Source organism: Bombina bombina, chromosome 1, assembly GCF_027579735.1.
Source record: "Bombina bombina isolate aBomBom1 chromosome 1, aBomBom1.pri, whole genome shotgun sequence".
Classification (NCBI taxonomy): domain Eukaryota; kingdom Metazoa; phylum Chordata; class Amphibia; order Anura; family Bombinatoridae; genus Bombina; species Bombina bombina.
The window spans coordinates 1,458,571,351-1,458,590,841 of NC_069499.1; the positions used below are offsets into that span (position 1 = coordinate 1,458,571,351).

A 19,491-nucleotide genomic window follows, 5' to 3' on the forward strand; every position below is an offset into this window, starting at 1 on the left:
GTTGGGGAGGAGTTATATCCCAGAAGTAATGATGACCCGTGGACTGATCACACATAACAGAAGAAATAAACGTTTTTTATATCACAGTCAATACAATCAGCACAGCTCTGCTGTGAATGATTACTTCCCTCAAAAAAGACTCTTGAGATCCCTGAACTCTGTAGAGATGAACCGGATCATGCAGGAAGAAAATGAACCTCTGACTGAGTTTTTCTGATGCATAGTGAAAGCACCAAAATGGCCCCTCCCCCACACACATAACAGTGAGAGGGATCAGTGAACTGCTCTAATTTAAATCAAAACTATTGCCAAGTGGAAAAAAAGTGCCCAAAACATTTTTTCACCCAGTACCTCAGAGAAAAAAACGTTTTTACATGCCAGCAAAAAAACGTTTTACCTCAATAATTAATTGTCATTTAAAACCTATTGCAAGTCCCTGCAAAATAGGTTAAGTCTATGTATACAGTTTAAAAGCCAGAGAAGTACCATTTCCCAGAAAACTGAAGTGTAAAATATACATACATGACAGCCTGATATCAGCTACATCTACTGCATTCAAGGCTGAGTTTACATTATAACGGTATGGCAGGATTTTCTCATCAATTCCATGTCAGAAAATAATAAACTGCTACATACCTCTTTGCAGATTAATCTGCCTGCTGTCCCCTGATCTGAAGTTTACCTCTCCTCAGATGGCCGAGAAACAGCAATATGATCTTAACTACTCCGGCTAAAATCATAGAAAAACTCAGGTAGATTCTTCTTCAAATTCTACCAGAGAAGGAATAACACACTCCGGTGCTATTATAAAATAACAAACTTTTGATTGAAGATATAAAAACTAAATATATCACCATAGTCCTCTCACACATCCTATCTAGTCGTTGGGTGCAAGAGAATGACTGGAGGTGACGTAGAGGGGAGGAGCTATATAGCAACTCTGCTGGGTGAATCCTCTTGCACTTCCTGTAGGGGAGCAGTTAATATCCCACAAGTAATGATGACTCGTGGACTGCTCACACTTAACAGAAGAAATATATTTCTTTCCCGTGCAGTAGTGTGGAAAGTGAAAGACTGTTCAGCTTAGCGTCAAACGTCCTTACCGATAAAAGAAACAGACTTATAGCTGAACATACAGAGATGCTTCTGTTCCTCAAAAAGAACTTGCCACTAACGTTTGAAAAATGTATTCTAATTGCTAGATTGCCTGTTATACTGCTAGTTCTCATCTTGCACAATTATGCTCAAAACATACTGTACTCTGAGGAACATCCTTATCTTATATAATTGTAGGAAGAGTGTTCATAGGACATATTAAGTTAATTCCTATGAACACTCACCCTACAATTATAGGACTAGATTTAGATTACATTTGATTAGTAAGCTATACCAATGCTCTGTTTAATAGACTGTAATGGAGTTGGACATGTAATGAGAGCATTGGTAAAGCTTACCAGTCAATGTAATATATTCCAAAGTGTTGTTCCCAATGATTAAACAGTGCACGGTTATATTTTTAACTGTATTGCACTTTTGGTTGGTTGTGATTTTACATTTTTTATGTATTGTTGTTATTAATATATTTTATTGTAATATTTTTTATATATAAACATGTTCTGTGAAATGTCTGAGTTTTTACAACTTTGTAACAACAAGCAAATAGAACCGTTTTATTATTCCATAATGTCTTTTGAGTTATAGTTCTTCATAATTATAAAGAAGCTATCTTAAATCATTAGTCTGTATTGTGCTTGGGAAAACTGTCACATGACATTAAAAAAGTATTGGTAATTGGTATCAGCGAGTATTTGAAAAAAAATGTATCAGTACTTGTACTCTGTCTTAAAAAAAATGGTATTGGTGCAACCCTACTTTTTAATATAGATATGAAACTCAAATTCCCCTTCGCTCTGCAGCCCACTTGCTTTTGTTATAGCTATAGCGCTGATTGGACAACAATTCATACTTTTAGCTCACAGAAAAATTGACTTTTGAAGTAGGCGGCTTAGAGTGGGGTATTTGAATTTCATATCTTTTAAAAAAATTAAGTCATAGCACATCTTCATTACACCTAATATATTAAACTCCATCTAAAATAACACAAATATTCCGGCTCTGATTTTATAAAGGGTAAGTTTACCATTACTTTAAAGAAAGCAAAATTCTGTAATGCAAAATGTCTGTCTTAGATCTATGGTGCCCATAAAGTATTGTATAGCTTCTGAATATATATTCATTTAGAAAATGTTTCTGTTCATTCCTTATTTTTATGGTTTCAGAATATTTGTAGTTAAACACATAGTGAAGAAAGGGAATTTTAGAACCAATAAAATACCGTAAAGAATGTTCCTTTAAAGTGGTCAGAAAGTAATATACGCATTCCTCAACCTCAGCACGACTCCTATATGCAAGGAGTGGTCCTAAAGCAAACTTAGCTCTTGGAAAAATAGCTACTACTATTTCCCTCCTAATTTAAACTGCTACTAATTCACTCACCTTGCATTCACAGCCCATCTCATATCGCTGGTTGAGACTCTTTTTTTGAGTTGCACTCAGAGAATCCCATGGAAAAATGAAGTCACACAGTGTGATGTACATCTTTCCATCACCTTCAGCCTTTCCTGGGAAACAAAGCAGAGATTAAATAGACAGTAAAGTCAAAATTAAACTATCATGATTCAGATAGGGCATGCAATTTTAATCTATTTTCCAATTTACTTTTATCATCAAATTTGCTTTGTTCTCTTGGTTTTCTTTGTTGAAAGCTAAACCTAGATATGCTCATAGGCTGATTTCTAACCCCTTGAAGGCCAACTGTTAGCTCGGAGAATTTTTACAGTTTTTCACTGTTATACTGTGCTAGTTCATGTGTGCCATATAGATATCATTGTGCTCACTCCCATTTTGCAGGCGTTAGTACTGATTGGCTAAAATGCAAGTTTGTAAATAGCACTGAGATAAGGGGGCAGTTTGCAGAGGCTTAGATACAAGGGGAATGTGTAATAAAGGGATTATCTATAAAGTAGATTGTCCCTTTAAGATCATAAGGAGCAAAATAATGGAATTAGAATGCAGCTTACTGGGTACAATACAGCATACCTGCAATCAAATATTCCTTCTTTCCAGATGTCTCCAAAGTCACACCGCACATAGCAGAAGAGGGAGCAGTGAAGATGAACTCAATATCCTTATCAGGACCTTTAAACATCTGCAGGGAGAGGGCAAGGCTTAGAGATTAATAACAATAATGAACAAAACTTTATACAATGTCAGATGAACACAAGTTACATCAATTTCTTACCTTGAGCTGTTTGATCTCATACTGAATCCTTTTGATGGGATTCCCATAAACGTCATCCCCACTATCCACTTCTTTGCCACTGATGGCCTTAGCCCGGATTACTGCATAGAAATAATGAGATCATTAAGTAAGTCATTCACTGGTTTACATGGAATTATTATGAATGAGTACTTGAAAATACATTACACACTTATTCTAGGGACAATTTGAGCATCAAGCCAGAGGGTAAGAAGATATACAGAGGGCGACTCCTAGTGTGGAATTAGTAAGCAGAGTGTGAACCCACCAGCTTTACCCTTCAGAGATATACTCACAAAGTATAGAGCACACTGTAGTGCTAATGAAGCAAGCTGGGTATATATAACTTGCCTGAGGAAACAGAGTGGTAGCTCTGAGAAACGCGTAGCGAATTCTACTGATTTTTATTGTACACTGTTATATTTTTATATAAAGTGTTTTTTATATATATCTGGAGTCTCCTGAATTTTTTATCTGAACCTTCTGAATACATTGGACCATCTTTCACCGGAGTGGTATGTGCGCTGGGCCACTTTTAATATACCCAGCTTGCTTCATTAGCACTACAGTGTGCTCTATACTTTGTGAGTATATCTCTGAAGGGTAAAGCTGGTGGGTTCACACTCTGCTTACTAATTCCACACTAGGAGTCGCCCTCTGTATATCTTCTTACTTTTCAGATGATTTTGGAAATCTACTAAGAGGAGCTGCCCTAGCATTCTAATGCACAGTCAACTGGGACACTGATAAGTTTCCAGACTGCTTATCTAGGCATTATCTTTGCCTTCACTACATGTGAGTACAAAATCTATATCTCATTCTATTTATCCTTATATATACTGGCTACACTAGGAGGCGCCCTTTCTTTTTTTGTATCAAGCCAGAGGGGCCTGAAATCACATTTGGGGTAATTATGGTCAAACTAAAGTCACTGAGGACAGGATGATATCAACTGTGCTATAATCAGTCAAAACCAAAGAAAACAGAGAGGTTGTTTGCTCCCACTCAATACTGCATATGTATGCAGCCACACAGCATGAGTCAGGATGATGTGTGTTATCCAATACTTCAGCTACATCATGTTACTTCATCTACAGAGTCACGGGACTAACATGTGGAAAGGCTGAGAGCATTGTGATTGCTTTATAAGGAGCTGCGCATTCCCACACACACCCTTTGTCCATCTGACCAGTGCTCCTTCCCAAAGGCACACACCAACACTTCTTGCGGCTTTACATAAGATATGGGGGCCCAAGATCAATACTATCAGGTGAGGTAAAAAGTTGGTGATATAAATTGCATATAGAAATAAAAAGCTTGTTAGTGTGTAGCTCTCTGGCCAGTAATGGGTGGCAAGATCAGAGGCTGGTTGTGGGTAACATTCAAGTCCAGCCCTTTCCTCTCATGTGCTGCTGAATCACTAGACAAAAATGCACCCAAATTCTGAGAGGATTTGTTGGGAACAGAGCGGCTTTGTGGAGGGAAGTGCTACTCTGCACTTTCCAAGCCAAAACCAGAGCAACCGAGCCAAGAGCCAGTGTGGACACATGATGGGAAAGAGAGAGTGAGGAAGGAAGGGAGACAGAGAGAGATGGAGAGAGAAAACCTGTGTGTCTGAGAAAATAATGTGAAAGAGAATTAAAGTAGTCATAGGGGTCATAATAAAATAAATATACAGGCACACAAAGGTGATCTGGCTGCACATTGTCTTCACACTATTGTGCATGAGAAGGTGACTTTACATTCACATTAATAGTACACACGGGCCTTCTCACACCAATAGTGCATACAGAGATATCCTTAGCATTTGTGGGTCCCCACAGCCCTGCGCTCTTATTGCACCTTCTTATACCCTCACCCCTGAAAGTGTGGGGCCCCCAAATGTGTGGGGCCCTGGGCAGGGGCCCCTCTCACCCTGCCCAAAGGACAGACCTGAGTGCATATGTCTCCATCTTATATATGCTGCACATTCTATCCACCAAGCTATAGAACTGTGTGTGCACAGAGCCCAATGCCCTCACACACACACAATAACCTTTCAATGCTTTAGGTGAGCACATACCTACAATCACATTAAGTGACCTACTCACATATTAACAAAGCCAAAAGAGGTCATCTTTCAAATTTTGTGCATGATCTCACCACATATATATCATCATCAATGGCACCAATTAAAATGTAATAAAAAAAAGTGAGGGTTTTATTGTCACAAATCTGCAGAGAGGATTATAGGAGGAGTGAAAACGATATATTAAAAGGGAACCAAAATGGTTCTTTCATAATTCAGATAAAATTAACAAAAATTCCATGTGACATCTATTATTAAATGTACTTTGTACTTTATGTTTCCTTTGTTGAAAATCAGGTAGGTAGGTTCAGGAGCGTGAACATGTCTGCAGCACTATATAGCAGCAGTTTTGCAAGATTTTTTTTTATAGTTATACCTTGTAAAAACACTGCTGCCATCTAGTGTTCAAAAGCATTCTTTCAAAACTTATACTATGTAGCTCTCCAGACATGTGTATGATACCTATCCTAGGTATTTTCTTCAAGAAAAAAATACCATCAGAATGAAGTAAATTTGAAACTTTTTAAAATTGTATGCTTAATCTCAATCATCCAAGAATGTTTGGGGTTTCATGTTCCTTTAAAGAAGGAGTACATAGAAATCAGAGAGAATAATACAGGCAGTTTTGGCTTTTTAGGGGAAGGAAGAATTAAAAAAAAAAAAAAAAAAAAGAGAGAGAGAGAGTTTACTATATCCAGCATTAGTAATCCTGTTTTCCATTTTCGAGTAAAACACTGAGAATGTAAATTGGAACATGCCTGGTGCAGGGCAAGACATCAGAAAGCTGCACTGAAAATGGGAATCCTGCCGATTATCATAATCACAAGACAAACTATTTCTCAATGTAATATGTAGAAATTCTGTTCATCAACCTTGCTTTGCACAGCAACACTTTTGTAAAACCATTAAAGGGATACTAAACCCCAAAATTTTCTTTCATGATTTAGATAGAGCATTCAGTTTAGGGAAATTTCTAATTTTACTCCAATTGTCAATTTTTCTTTGTTCTCTTACTATCTTTATTTGTAAAAGCAGGAATCTAAGCTAATGAGCTGGCCCATTTTTGGTTCAGCACCCTGGATAGCAATTGCTGATGGGTGACTACATTTAGCCACCAATCAGCAAGCGGAACCCAGGTGCTCATTCATAAATAGGCTGGCTCCTAAGCTTACATTCTTGCTGTTCAAATAAAGATAGTAAAAGAATGTTTGTTTGTTTTTAATAATAGGAGTAAATTAGAAAGATGCTTAAAATTGCATGCTCTATCTGAATCATCAAAGAAAAAATGTGGGTTTAGTGTCCCTTTCAGTGGAATGAAAGGCAATACATACATGACAGGACCCAATGTGCAAATACAAGCTAACATATATACATTATTAAATAATATTTTTTGAATATTAGTTTGTTGCTTTACTTTTTAAAGCTGAGCTATTTGTCAGTGAATCGTTTGATGAACACAGTAAGATCTTCGCATGATGTTTTAACAATTCAAACTTACAAAAATGAGTCAATAAGGAATCTTCAATAGAAAAAAAATATAGATCAATATTAATTTGCAAACATTAACTTGGCTTAAAAACACAACTTTACAAATGTAAAAAAACAGACATATATAGTAAATATCTAATCGTAATGTGTATTTTTTTTTTTTGCACTTTACACAACACAGCTACAAAAGGGAATGTGTGAATTTTATCACGATTTAAAATTAGTACCGAAAAATAAACTTTAAACATTCTCCAATTTACGGTCTTTGTGCAGAGGACCTTTTTTAGTCTGCACACTCGAGCATCCTTGTCCTCTACTAATATACTGCCTAGGGTCCTGTAATAAGTTATATGCCTTGGATATTCCTGACAATGTGTCATGTGTGCAATGTGGCTACCAACCTGTCAAGAAGAGACTGTGCCCACTGAAATTAAAACATACCTGGAATACTATGCTTGCAATCTAAACACAGGATCATTTCTGCTGAGGGGGTATGAGGCCATATACACCCCCTTTTGTGGTCACATGCCCCCCTAAGATGGAGGAGACCATTGTGGAAAAGGTGATCAACTGCACCCATTTTGGAAATATGGTGGCTGCCTTTATGAGAAAAATTGCGCCTCACCACCATTCCCTAGGCCCAGCATAAAGAACAAACACAAAACATCCATCAGGAGCCATGGCTTCCTGGAAAATGCCTTTTTGAAGGAGAGGTGTACAGAGCTGACAGGTGTATCTCACTCCTTTACACGTGTGCATTTTATCAGTGTAAATATTTTATTTTTATGGGGTTTTTGTTTTGTCAACTCTAATAACCAAGTTGTGCAAATACTGAGCTATTGTAATAGAAAAAAAATATACCATTTTATACCTAAGACACAAAATGAAAAAAATAATATGCCATTACCAATTTGTAGTGGATAATGCAGGTAATTATTTATATGTTGCATTTTGGATCAATATAGTGCATCATTCTATTTAGGCTTTTTGACATTAATTTATTTTAAATAAAGCTTGAAAATAGTCTCAATGTATTATAATTATCATCTTCACATACTACATAATGTTTGGAAACCATCTGTTGACCAGGTGAGTCTTCTATTAGGAAAGATAAAATGTAAATGAGGATAGTATGCATCCCTTTTTGTTACCCCATTGTAAAAGTCTGTTTAAAAAAACTTAAATGAGTTCCACAGCAGGATGCAGGATAGAGGATGTCTATATGCAATAAAAATGCTTTATGACACCCTAAAAACCCATGTAAGCCAATGCATAGATGTGGCTGCTTTATGTGTCTGAATGTTTTTGATCCGTACATACTCAGAATGCTTCACTTACGCTAAATTATATTAAATGCCTTATTTTACTGAGAACAATAGCAACATTTTTAAGACTGGCAAACCCAGACATTTGGCCACACAATCAATATTTCTTTTAATTCTCTTATTTAAGCCTTTGGCTGGGGTATCATTTACTGTATTGTTTGTTACCAACATAATTTGATATGGTCCTTTCCACCTAGGCTCCAAAAAAAGTATTTATTTTGTAATGATTTTACTTGTATACAACTTCCAGGGAGTGCACAGTTAAATATTCTCTCTCGCTTATATATATATATATCTTTTTCCCCAACAGGTCTGCCTGCATACCCTCACATACTTATGAAAACAATCTTATTGCTTTCAGCCCATAAGCCAAGAACATTGCCCGCTTTGGATTAGTCAATGGGATATGTGCGTATATGATACAAACAGAACAGCAATGTCCATTTGCCATCTCTTTGGTTATGCGGTCCATAGACAAATAAAGGAGACTTTACACATTTCATCTATAATCTGCTGCCAGTTACTGAGCAGTTAGTGTATATAAACTATACAATGCTGACTGTTCACAAATTTACAGTTGCATTAATGAAAACCAGAAGACTGACAAAAGACTTTAAAAAAATGAAACTGTGCACATTGTGAGAGACACTATCTGCATAAAACAAAAAAATGGTGCGAGGGGTTGCAGATTTTTAAGCACCTCCTCCTGTGTCGATGGGATCTTACACCAGTCAGACTAAGACAGATTTACCTGGGGACCCCAACCAGTTGCTGGAGGGGTTGTGTAGAAAAGGGTACACTGTTTCACATCTGGTGAACATATCCACTTGCACAATCATTGTCCAACATAAAAAATAAAATGGAAAAGTGCCTCTCACTTCAATTACCTTTTTTAACCAGTTCCCTAAAATAAAATGTTTATTAAGACTGAACTTGTTCATTATTATGGCATATTAGTGCAAAGCAACAGATCCCTATGTCTTGGAAAACCATTAGCTTACCTCCTATCTCAACATGGAGAAAAATAGTCTCTTTTCTCTTGATAATGGAGAAATAACATTACACACGGATTAAGCGTGCAGATGATTATTATTCTATGTGTTTTCTTTGGGATGAATGTTTGTCAAAAATATTGGAATTACTTTATATGTTCCTTTTGCTGTATTTGTCTCTTGCTATTGAGCTATGTTCAGATATTTTATTTTCTTATCCCTATTTCACTAACGTACAAATACAAAAAATAAAAATTCAAGGTTGGTATTGTGACAAAAAGATGCAATTTGAACCCCTTAAAGGGACAGTCTGGTATAAATTAAACTTTAATTATTCAGATAGGACTTGTAATTTTAATCTACTTTCCAATTTACTTTTATCATCAAATTTGCTTTTTTCTCTTGGTATTCTTAGTTTAAACTAAACATAGGTAGGCTCATATGCTAATTTCTAAGCCTTTGAGGGCTGCCTCTTATCACATGCTTTTTAAATCTCTTTTCAACACAAAGAGACAGAAAGTACACATGGGCAATATAGAAAACACTGTGTTCAGGCACAGGGGGTTATTTAAGATTTAGCACAAAACAATGCTAAATTTAAGACAATAGATAATAAACAGTCACAGTCATATGATCAGGGGGCTGGAAGAAGGTTCCTAGATACAAGGTAATCACAGAGGTAAAAAGTGTATTAATATAACTGTGTTGGTTATGCAAAACTGGGGAATGGGTAATAAAGGGATTATCTGTCTTTTAAAACAATAACAATTCTATGGTAGACTGTCCCTTTAACGACCACGACGAACCATGTATACCGCTAGTCATTAAGGGCTTGTCTGCTAATTATAGCGCGGGTCTTGCAGCAAGTGTCAAGGCCACACTATTAGACCCTCCCTCAGGCTTCCTAAAATAGCGCGGTCTCGCTACTGAGAAAACAATCCCCATAGAAAAACCAGTGACATACAGGGTAAGTCGCTGGTCTTAAGGGGTTAACTTTATTTTGAAAACTTCACAAAAAATTATAATTTAAAAAAAACAAACAACAACAACAACAACAACAACAACAGGACCATTTATGGAAATTGCTCCAACATTTGAGTTATTATTCTGTACATACGATTTATCACTCATACTCAATTATTCACATTATTCAATACACAGATAAAATCAGCAATTTTGTTTTTTAATAAATCTTTACTAGATTTGTTGTTTCAGGTGATACAAGGTCCAGAGAGCACATTCTCTTCTCGGGAATTCAATTTATTGCCGGTTTGATAAATTGACCGTAACCTTATAAATCACTTCAAACGAAAAGAAATAAAAACATTTTTTTGCAGTAAACAGTCAGTAAAATTAGTTACTTTATAATTTCTCTCAGGTTTTTTTCTTTACATATGTAAGCATTCTCATCTTTTGAAAACCATTAAAAAATATTAGATTGCAAGCTTGCGAGCCTATCTAACTGTAGATCACTTTGTATAAAAGTGCATCTACAACTGATTGCTCTTAAAGGAATATGAAACCCAAATATGTTCTTTTGCGATTCAGACAGAGCATGCAATTAAAAAAACATAGAAAATAGGCAGGAAATAGTGCTGCAATCTAGTTTTCTTGCAAATAAATAACATTCTTGCAAAACTACTGCCATATAATGTTCCAGGAATGGGCCTGCTTTTCAACAAAAGATACCAAAGGAACAAAAACAAATTCAATAAAAGAAGTAAATTAGAACGTTTTTAAAAATTGCATGCTCTATCTGAATCATGAAAGAAAAATTTTACTTACAGGTATGTTTGTAAGTGTAGTAATGTACCGTGTATAGTCTTATAAAATGTCTGACTGGAAGCTTTTTATTGTATTGTACCCTTATGATTGTAATATACCTTTGTATAGTACTGCGTAAAAAATATTGAAGCTTTATAAATAAATAATAATAGTAATAATAATAACACACACACACATATATATATTTACATTTTTCCTAAACTATTCATTGCTAAAGATTCATAAAGAATATAAAAACAAGTAAAAATGATTTTGTTAAAAAAAAATAACAAAAGTGATATACAGGTGATACCTTTAATAGCTAACTAATAGTGGATACAATTGCAAGTTTTCAGGGCACTGAGGTTCCTTCGTTCATGTAGCAATAATGCACTATTGGGAGCTATCTGAACATATCGGGTCAACCAATAACAAAAGTCATATGTGCAGCCATCAATCAGCAGCTAGCACCCAGGAATGCATTTCCTCCTCCTGAGCCTACCTTGGTATGCTTTTAACCATAGAATATCATGAGGATTAAGCAAATTAAATATTAGTACATTTAAAGAATGTTTAGTGTTGATCCCATCTCCTCAAAGTCAGGACACCCCTGCCATAGCCAATATGGTACAATTAAAGAGCCATTCACATTTGTAAGGTTAATTGTTCACTAATTTGTATATGTGTTGTACAATTCTCTTAAACAATAAAGCTTGTGTGGCCTGATTGCTGCAATGAATCATGTTTTTCATAACAGAATGCTACCCCTGCATTTCCTGCAAGTTTATAGTATGGTCCCGGTCCCTTTACCAGGTAAAATTCCAAGCAGGGGGAGCAGATCTGGGCACATAGAGCTGAGGAAGAAACCATATCAGAAGGACAACTGTGTTTGTGCTCTCACTTCATGCAACAGCATCACATTGATGTTTGTTCCCTCACTAATGCATATAACATAACGGCAGCTATTTATATATCAGTAATATTACATTTTGATATTTAACAGTCAGCCATATGAATGCATGGTATAAAAACCTGCAACAGGAGTAGCAAGAAGATTGTAACACTGATAGGAAAGGTTAGAATACCTACTGTATGGCTGCATACAGAAATCTGCAATATGATATGGATGAAATTTAGTCTTTAAAAAAACAGGAGGAAATAGTGAATTTTACAAATGCAGATTTTGGGCCAGATTACAAGTTGAGCATAAAATATTGCTTCTGCGGACCTTAGGCGGGCAGCGGCCATGAACAGTCGCAAGACTCAGGTACCTAGTATAAATCTGCTTACAACCCATCCAGAAATGCTCCATCGAGTATTTATTTTCGTCTGATGGTATACAGCAGATGAAGCTCTTTTGAAGTATAAGTTTATTTTTGGACTTGTTGGCGGATTCAGTCTACCGGAGCTTTGTACAGGTTGCGGCCTATAACCAAACCCCCCGGCAGGACACCTGTCGTTAAGGAGCAGTAAAGTTCCGCAAGACACTGCTAGACTCACCGCATCAAAGGGAACCACTTTTCTGGTGAACCAGCTACACACTGAGACACGGACCGTGTTACAAGCTCACATTTACAATGGCCGCTATAGATAGATGGGAGCGTGAGGTGACCCGACTCCTGCAAGACCACTTCCGGAGCCTGGAGGATGAGATATCCAGACTCCTGTTTAAAGCACGACCTAAAGAAGGGCTTGCACTGCTAACTACAGATCGATCAATAGAGGCACCTTCTCACATGTCAACACCTATTAAGTTAAGACCATCTGAAGCAGCGATTTCCCCTTCTGGCAACCAGGTGGGTGAAGTAAACCACAGTAGCAGAAAGCCCTCTCTCACCCGGGAACCCCTGATTGAGAGCCAAGTGGTCCCGAGACTCCAGACTAGCAGCGTAAAACCATCGGTATCCCTGGAGCTGCTGGGCATTGTAAAGGGGCAAGAAAAACTGCCTTTCAACTTACCTAGAGAGATCGCTTCCCTGCCGGATACACGAGCAGCTGCTGAAGCCAACAAACGTAGACAGCTCAATTTCAAAGACAATACTCGAGTCTCCCTATTTGTTCCGGGAGATCTATCCCACTTGCCTATATCCACCTTTAATGGGAATCGGAGAAACGATGGGTGGTGAGCAAATTGCTACTGCTGACAGCTGCAGCCCGGTGGGAACAGACCGATTAGGAGCTCTAATCTTTCTACTGCTGCGACTCCTCTGCTCAGGACCTTATGCCCAAGTGAGTGTTATCCAGGATGACCGCCATGGAGTGGGCTGAGCAAGCAGCAAGGACTTGTATCCAAATCTCAGGGCTGGTTTTGTAGAAATGGAATGACTCTATAGTGAACGCTTGTTATTCTTAAGCGCAATCTCCATTAGCATAACACATTGAAGAGCTATTAATTGCATGATAACTTTTCGTCTGAGTAATGAATAATAGCCATACAACGCCCTGGTCACCCTATTTCTAATATTTGCTTAAGCCCCTTAGGTAAAGTGCTGCTAGGCATCTTGTTTCACCCATCTGTTTATTGTTTTTATCTAGATGCTTTCAGACTTCTCACTCCGATGTTATCAGGTTGTCCAAGGCTAAGTCTGTTCTGCTGTAAAGTTCAAATATGTTGTGCTTCATTTATATAATTTTGTAATCAGTAACCCTTTTGGCTATGTAGATAATTAAGATTGTATTCATATTGCCTATGTTCATATATACTAATGCATGATCCTATTATCAACTGTCTGTTTCATCCCTTTACATAAAGGGATATCCACTTTAGAGAAAGAAAATGGATAGTTAAATATCAAAAGGTTATACCAGTGACTAAAGGGTGTAGTGGCATTATGGTTAAACTTATCCTTGAAAAGGGTATACTGTATTTCCTACTAAATGTTACAAGAAAAGGAAGGTCCATTATCAGCTTAGCTCAACAACATTCCTGATTAGACTGGGCCTGATGTAGTAATGCCCCTAGTTAAACAACTGACTCTATCTGACATGGGTATCTCCAATAATTACTTATAAGCTACTGACTACCCTGAGTGGTTTAACTAGTTCATATATACTAATGTCAATCACCCTTTTGTATATTTGTATATTTAAATATGCTACCCTGATTATCAGGCACAATTTAATCTGCAGAGTATTCTACTGATATATTCACTTATGGTTGCGCTCCGTCAGCGGCCGAGGCGGGGTGGGATCATTTAGTTTACTGAATTTTCTCTGCATTATGAGGGGGTAGATGTCTAGACAATCCCTACTGGATGGAACGTAATCTTTTAGTCTGAGACCGGTTAAGGCCACAGAAGCATACACCCATCCAAGCTATATTCTTAATACTACTATTGACCTATCCTTTATTATGAAATGTAGCTACTGGGCACTAATAGACCTTCACCTTTCTCCCCATATAGACTTAAGCTCATAGGACCTTGTTGTGAAAGACCATAGTCCTTAAAGTCGTCTGTGTGTATATACATGAACGTTATTTATTAGGCTGAGGACCTCAGTATCGAAGCCTCACAGCATATTTGTTCATAGCAGGCAGACCTTTTGACTGCTCCCTCTTCCAACTATTTTAGGAGTGTATTTTATAAACCATATTATAATTACTGGAAGATTCAAATACTATTATAGCTGGTTAGAATGTTATGTTGTGTCCAATTTAAAAGTTCCCAAAATATCTTAAACCTACAGTTAGTATGCATCCATACAAGCCATTTGTTTCCATTTAGGGTCCAAAAGTGGCCCACTCTATTATTTTATCTTATCCCCTAAATTTCCCTACTCTGATTTAAACCACTTTTCAGGGGGCCCAAGAGAGGCCTCTATTTTCCATTGAGGGAAATCATTATATCTGCATTTATACCATATCTAAAGGGGATAATCCTTAATTGAAAACTTGAGGTTAACTGTTATTTACATATTTGGGAGGCTAACTATATGTTTATTTTGACGTTTAATATGTACATTGTATTGTGATTCTCCTGTGCTTATGAAACTGAGATATTATTTGCCTGTATAATATTTACAACCTCAATAAAAAATAAAAAATAAAAAATATTGCTTCTGCGAAAGTGATACCAGTGCGCGCAAATGTGTGCTGGTATTACAAGTGAGGTGCAATGCAAACACTACCTCGCATTCGCATTGCACGTAAGCATTGCACTCACAACACGGCATGAGAACTAGCGCAGCAAAGGGGGTAAATTGCACAGCGATAGGCAGCAAATATAAATATATATGCATATAAGCATATACATATATAATAGGGCTGTGCGATATGGGGGAAAAATGAATGTCGTGATTTTGGCCATAAAATATCGCGATTGCGATTTTAAAGAAATAACTGTTAAACATACATTTCCCAATAAAAAAAATGCATTAAACTGTACAGAATCTTAAAGGGACATTAAACACTAAATACATGTTAGATAGAATGATGAATTCAAAGAAAAGATTAGTCCATGACTAACATGTAGATGTATTTTTTAAAGTTTCATTAGTTGTTTAAAAAGTGACAAAATAAGTGTAAAGTTTTAGTGTCTATAAAACACTGGGAGCTGCCATGTTGTAACTTGTGTTACCTTCTCTGCTGTGGCCAATTAGGGTCAGTTATAAATAGGTCACTAGAGTGTGCAGCCAATGGTTGTGCTGGATTTAACAGTGTTCTGCCCTTCCATTTCTAACAGGAACTGAAAAGCTCACAATTTCAGAATGGAATTACAGGAAAGGGGAAAAAATAAATAATGAAAGTATATTGCAGAGTTGTTTTATTATATACAATTTATCATTTTATATTACCATCTCAAAGTGTTTAATGTCACTTTAAAGTACATATTTCTCATTGCCCAATACAAGTTAAGAGCATTAACTCCTTGAGTGCCAACGACGGCTTTGAGCCGTCACAGGGTTTTCCACTCAGGTGCCAACGATGGCTCAGAGCCGTCGCTAGCACTCTCCCACCTTGAGGGAGATCTGGGGGCTTCCACCCGCTTCTACCTCGGCGATCGGGCCTGTATAGTGACAGGCATCACCGGGGCTTCGCGTTATGCGCGGTGACGTCACGCGCAATGACGTGATGATGTCACCGCGCAACTTTATTTAAACTTAACAATGTTAAGTATAGGAAGAGGGGGCATGCTGTTAAGAAGCCTGTATCTCAGGCATCTAAGCAGCTACAGACCCCCAAGACCCAACCAATGTAAGTCTTTGGGATCTGGAAGAAGAAAAAGAAAAAAAGTTATTGGTGGATGAATTTATCCACCAATCAGCAAGGACGACCCAGGTTGGGCCAGCATCTAAACTTACATCCTTGCTTTTCAAATAAAAATACCAAGAGAATAAAGAACATTTGATAATAGGAGTAAATTATAAAGTTGCTTAAAATTGCATGCTCTGTCTGAAATTGGGTTCAGTGTTCCTTTAAAGATTTGTTTGTGAATCTTGAACAGCTGAAGGGGTAGTGTTGTACACGTGTGTGTGTCTGCAAGCACATCCCTGTGCAGGTTTGTATGTGTTGTGTGTGCCTGTGTGTATTAGTGTGTGTGTGCACAAGGACTACATATCTTCTAAATCTTAATAGGCAAAAATGTGCATTTTTCAGGGTCATAACCCTACAAAAGCCTCTTGTTTTGTTAACCTTCTCTCCTCTGCTGTGACATTTATTCTCCTGCACTAATTATACAATAACATAAATTGCAAGTAAAACAGGCAAAATAAATCATTGTTTTTCTCACATAGCTGCATATTGTATGCGGGCGTCTCATTTCAGTTGAATGTCCCATTAAGGGAACAGGCGAGTCCGTTGCTGCATTTCCCGGTTACAGCAGTGGTTACACATGGCTGAAATTGTGGTGCAATCTGACCGCAAGCAAATCCAATAAATCTAGTGTTAGGGACTTCGTAGAAAATGCTGCACCTTAACTCATCTGTCTGTTACATGACACATGGTTGTGTTAGTTACAGCTAATTTGTGATCAGAGGTTACTTAGAGTTGTGCAACATCAGCCCACGTTGTTCTTACACTGCGTGTTACCTGCCCTGATAATGTAGCGAGCTCAGTAACCAGCTTAAATATCCTAGTGCAGTAACTCAGGGCTCCATATTGTAAGACACGAGAGAAACCCTCAAACAACTTCCAGACACTCCACTGACAACACGGCCTCTGTGTGCATACCACTCTGCTTCTTTACAGCGGTACATACACAAAGGCCGTGTTGTCAGTGGAGTGTCTGGAAGTTGTTTGAGGGTTTCTCTCGTGCCTTACAATTATGGGGCCCTGAGTTACTGCACTGGGATCTTTAATGCACCAAAAACAGCGAAAGCAGATATTTACCCCCAGGCCTGCAACAGATAGAGCTGATACCGCTGCCACCTGAAGCGCTGCTTTTTTTTTCCTTTTAACCAGATTTACTCAGCAGCGGAAGGCTAGCCTATACAAGCCCCATACTCTTGCGATTTGAAAATTGAGCAATTAGCGCTCATAAAATTAACCACAGATTAGATCTCAGGTTAATTTTATAAATGTCCCCCAATTGACCCAAAAATTAGGAATAGTGTGCCTTTATTAAAAAAAGAAATGTGGCATCTTTATTTTTTTTTTTTAAATAACTGCACTAAGCATTTCTTGGGGGCTAAAAAAAAAAGGCACTGCATGATGCGAAAAAAAATTGCAATTAATCGCATCATGCAATGTAAAGGCACTTTGCAGTGCCTTTTTTTTTTCCCAAACAACCCACACCCGCAAACTTTAGCCCCCAAGAAATGCTTAGTGCAGTTATTTAAAAGAAATAAAATAAAGATGCCACATTTCTTTTTTTAATAAAGGCACACTATTCCTAATTTTTGGGTCAATTGGGGGACATTTATAAAATTAACCTGAGATCTAATCTGTGGTTAATTTTATGAGAGCTAATTGCTACCACGAGTTTGCAATAGCAATAACCAGCCACTTGTAATGGCTGGTTATTTATTGCATGCCCGCAAACGGCACATTTGCACTTTTGCAGGGAATGCAATAAATTAACGCTCTACTTGTAATTTGGGCGTATGTGTGTGTGTGTGTGTGTGTGTGTGTGTGTGTGTGTGTGTGTGTAAATATATGGCCAAAAGTATGTGGACACCCCTATTAATTATGGAATTCAGGTGTTTCTTCACACCCATTGCTAATAGGTGCATAATATCCAGCACATAGCCATGAAATTCCTCAGACAAACATTGGCAGTACAATGGGTCGTACTGAAAAACTCAGTGACTTTAATACTTCTCACCGCCATAGGATGGCACCTTTTCCACAAGTCAGTTTGTGAAATTTCTACCCGACTAGATCAGCCCCAGTCAACTGTAAGTGCAATTATTTTGAAGTGGAAGTGTCTAGGAGCAAACTCAGAGTGACCCCGCCAAGTGCAGAAGAGCACAGCATGTAAAAATCACCTATCATTTGTTGTATCACTCCCTACATAGTTCCAAACTGCCTCTGGAATCAACATCAGCACAAGAACTGTGTGATGGGATTCCAGGCCGAGCACCTGTACACAAGCCTCACATCAACAGGCGCAGAGTCAAGTGTCAACTGAAGTGGTTTAAAGTATGCCGCCAATGGACTCTGGTGCAGTGGAAACGTGTGATGAGTCTCGCTTCACTATCTAGCAGTCTGATGGAAGAAGCTGGGTGTGTCGGATGCCAGGATATCAGAATGCAGAGAGCCTACTGTAAGGTTTTGTAGAGGAGGGATAATGGTCTGGGGCTGTTTATCCAGGGTTTGGGCTAGGCTCCTTAGTTTGAGTGAAGGGTCATCTCAATGCTACAGGATACAAAGAAATTATAACATTGTGGCAATGGTTTGGGAAGGTCCTTTCCTGTTGCAGAATGACAGAGTCCATTTGATCTGTTTGGTGTGGAGGACTTGAGTGGCCTGCACAGAGCCCTGACCTCAACCCCACTGAACACCTTTAGGATAATTTGAAACATTAATTGTAAATCAAACCTTCTTGTCCAACATGAGTGCCTGACATTGCAAAAGATCTCTTGGCTGAATGGGCACAAATTCCCACAAAGTGGGGGCTCCTAGATTTTAAAAAATGTTGTAAGTTCAGAATTTAACCATGTTTGCTGTAACAAAGCACTGGTGAATTAACTACTTCACTACCCAAAACACACAGAGCAAAATCACTGCTGCAGGTGTGTTTCTGAAATTCAAATGGCTTAATCAATGCTTGTGTGTTACTTGTCACAAACCCTGTTTTCACATTTCTGACAACCAAGGAGTTAACTGTTTTGTGTTACTGGCAACTGAGTGAATTAAATATAGCTGTGTTTTTTACTGTAATTGTAATTCAATTCAAGTACTCTCTGCAAAATTTGACCCATATCCATCATTTTGCACGAGACCCTGAGTGAAAATAGCTATAAATGTTGACTGAAGTCCCAGGTCCCATATGCCTTCGAGTTCAAATTTGCAGTCATAATTTACTGCCTATGAGCTTAACCTGTGAGGTCAAAGAAAGACTTAAGACTATTATAGTTAAAAAATGACATGATCTA

At 37.7% G+C, this 19,491-nt stretch overlaps 1 protein-coding gene and 1 long non-coding RNA gene across 2 annotated transcripts in view; one reads left to right on the forward strand and one right to left on the reverse strand.

The window, feature by feature from the left end:
- TIMP2 (TIMP metallopeptidase inhibitor 2) overlaps window positions 1-19,491 on the reverse strand; it is a 60,435-nt gene that overhangs the window by 34,631 nt on the left and 6,313 nt on the right. The window contains exons 2-4 of the mRNA XM_053706283.1: window positions 3,302-3,402; window positions 3,100-3,208; window positions 2,497-2,621 (exon numbers count right to left, since the gene is read on the reverse strand). Coding sequence (XP_053562258.1) covers window positions 2,497-2,621; window positions 3,100-3,208; window positions 3,302-3,402 — 335 coding nt within the window. The remainder of the gene's footprint in view (window positions 1-2,496; window positions 2,622-3,099; window positions 3,209-3,301; window positions 3,403-19,491) is intronic.
- Window positions 4,503-9,132, forward strand: LOC128653162 (uncharacterized). The gene is made up of 2 exons (XR_008401338.1): window positions 4,503-4,589; window positions 8,511-9,132. It is a non-coding gene; the product is annotated as an uncharacterized LOC128653162 (long non-coding RNA).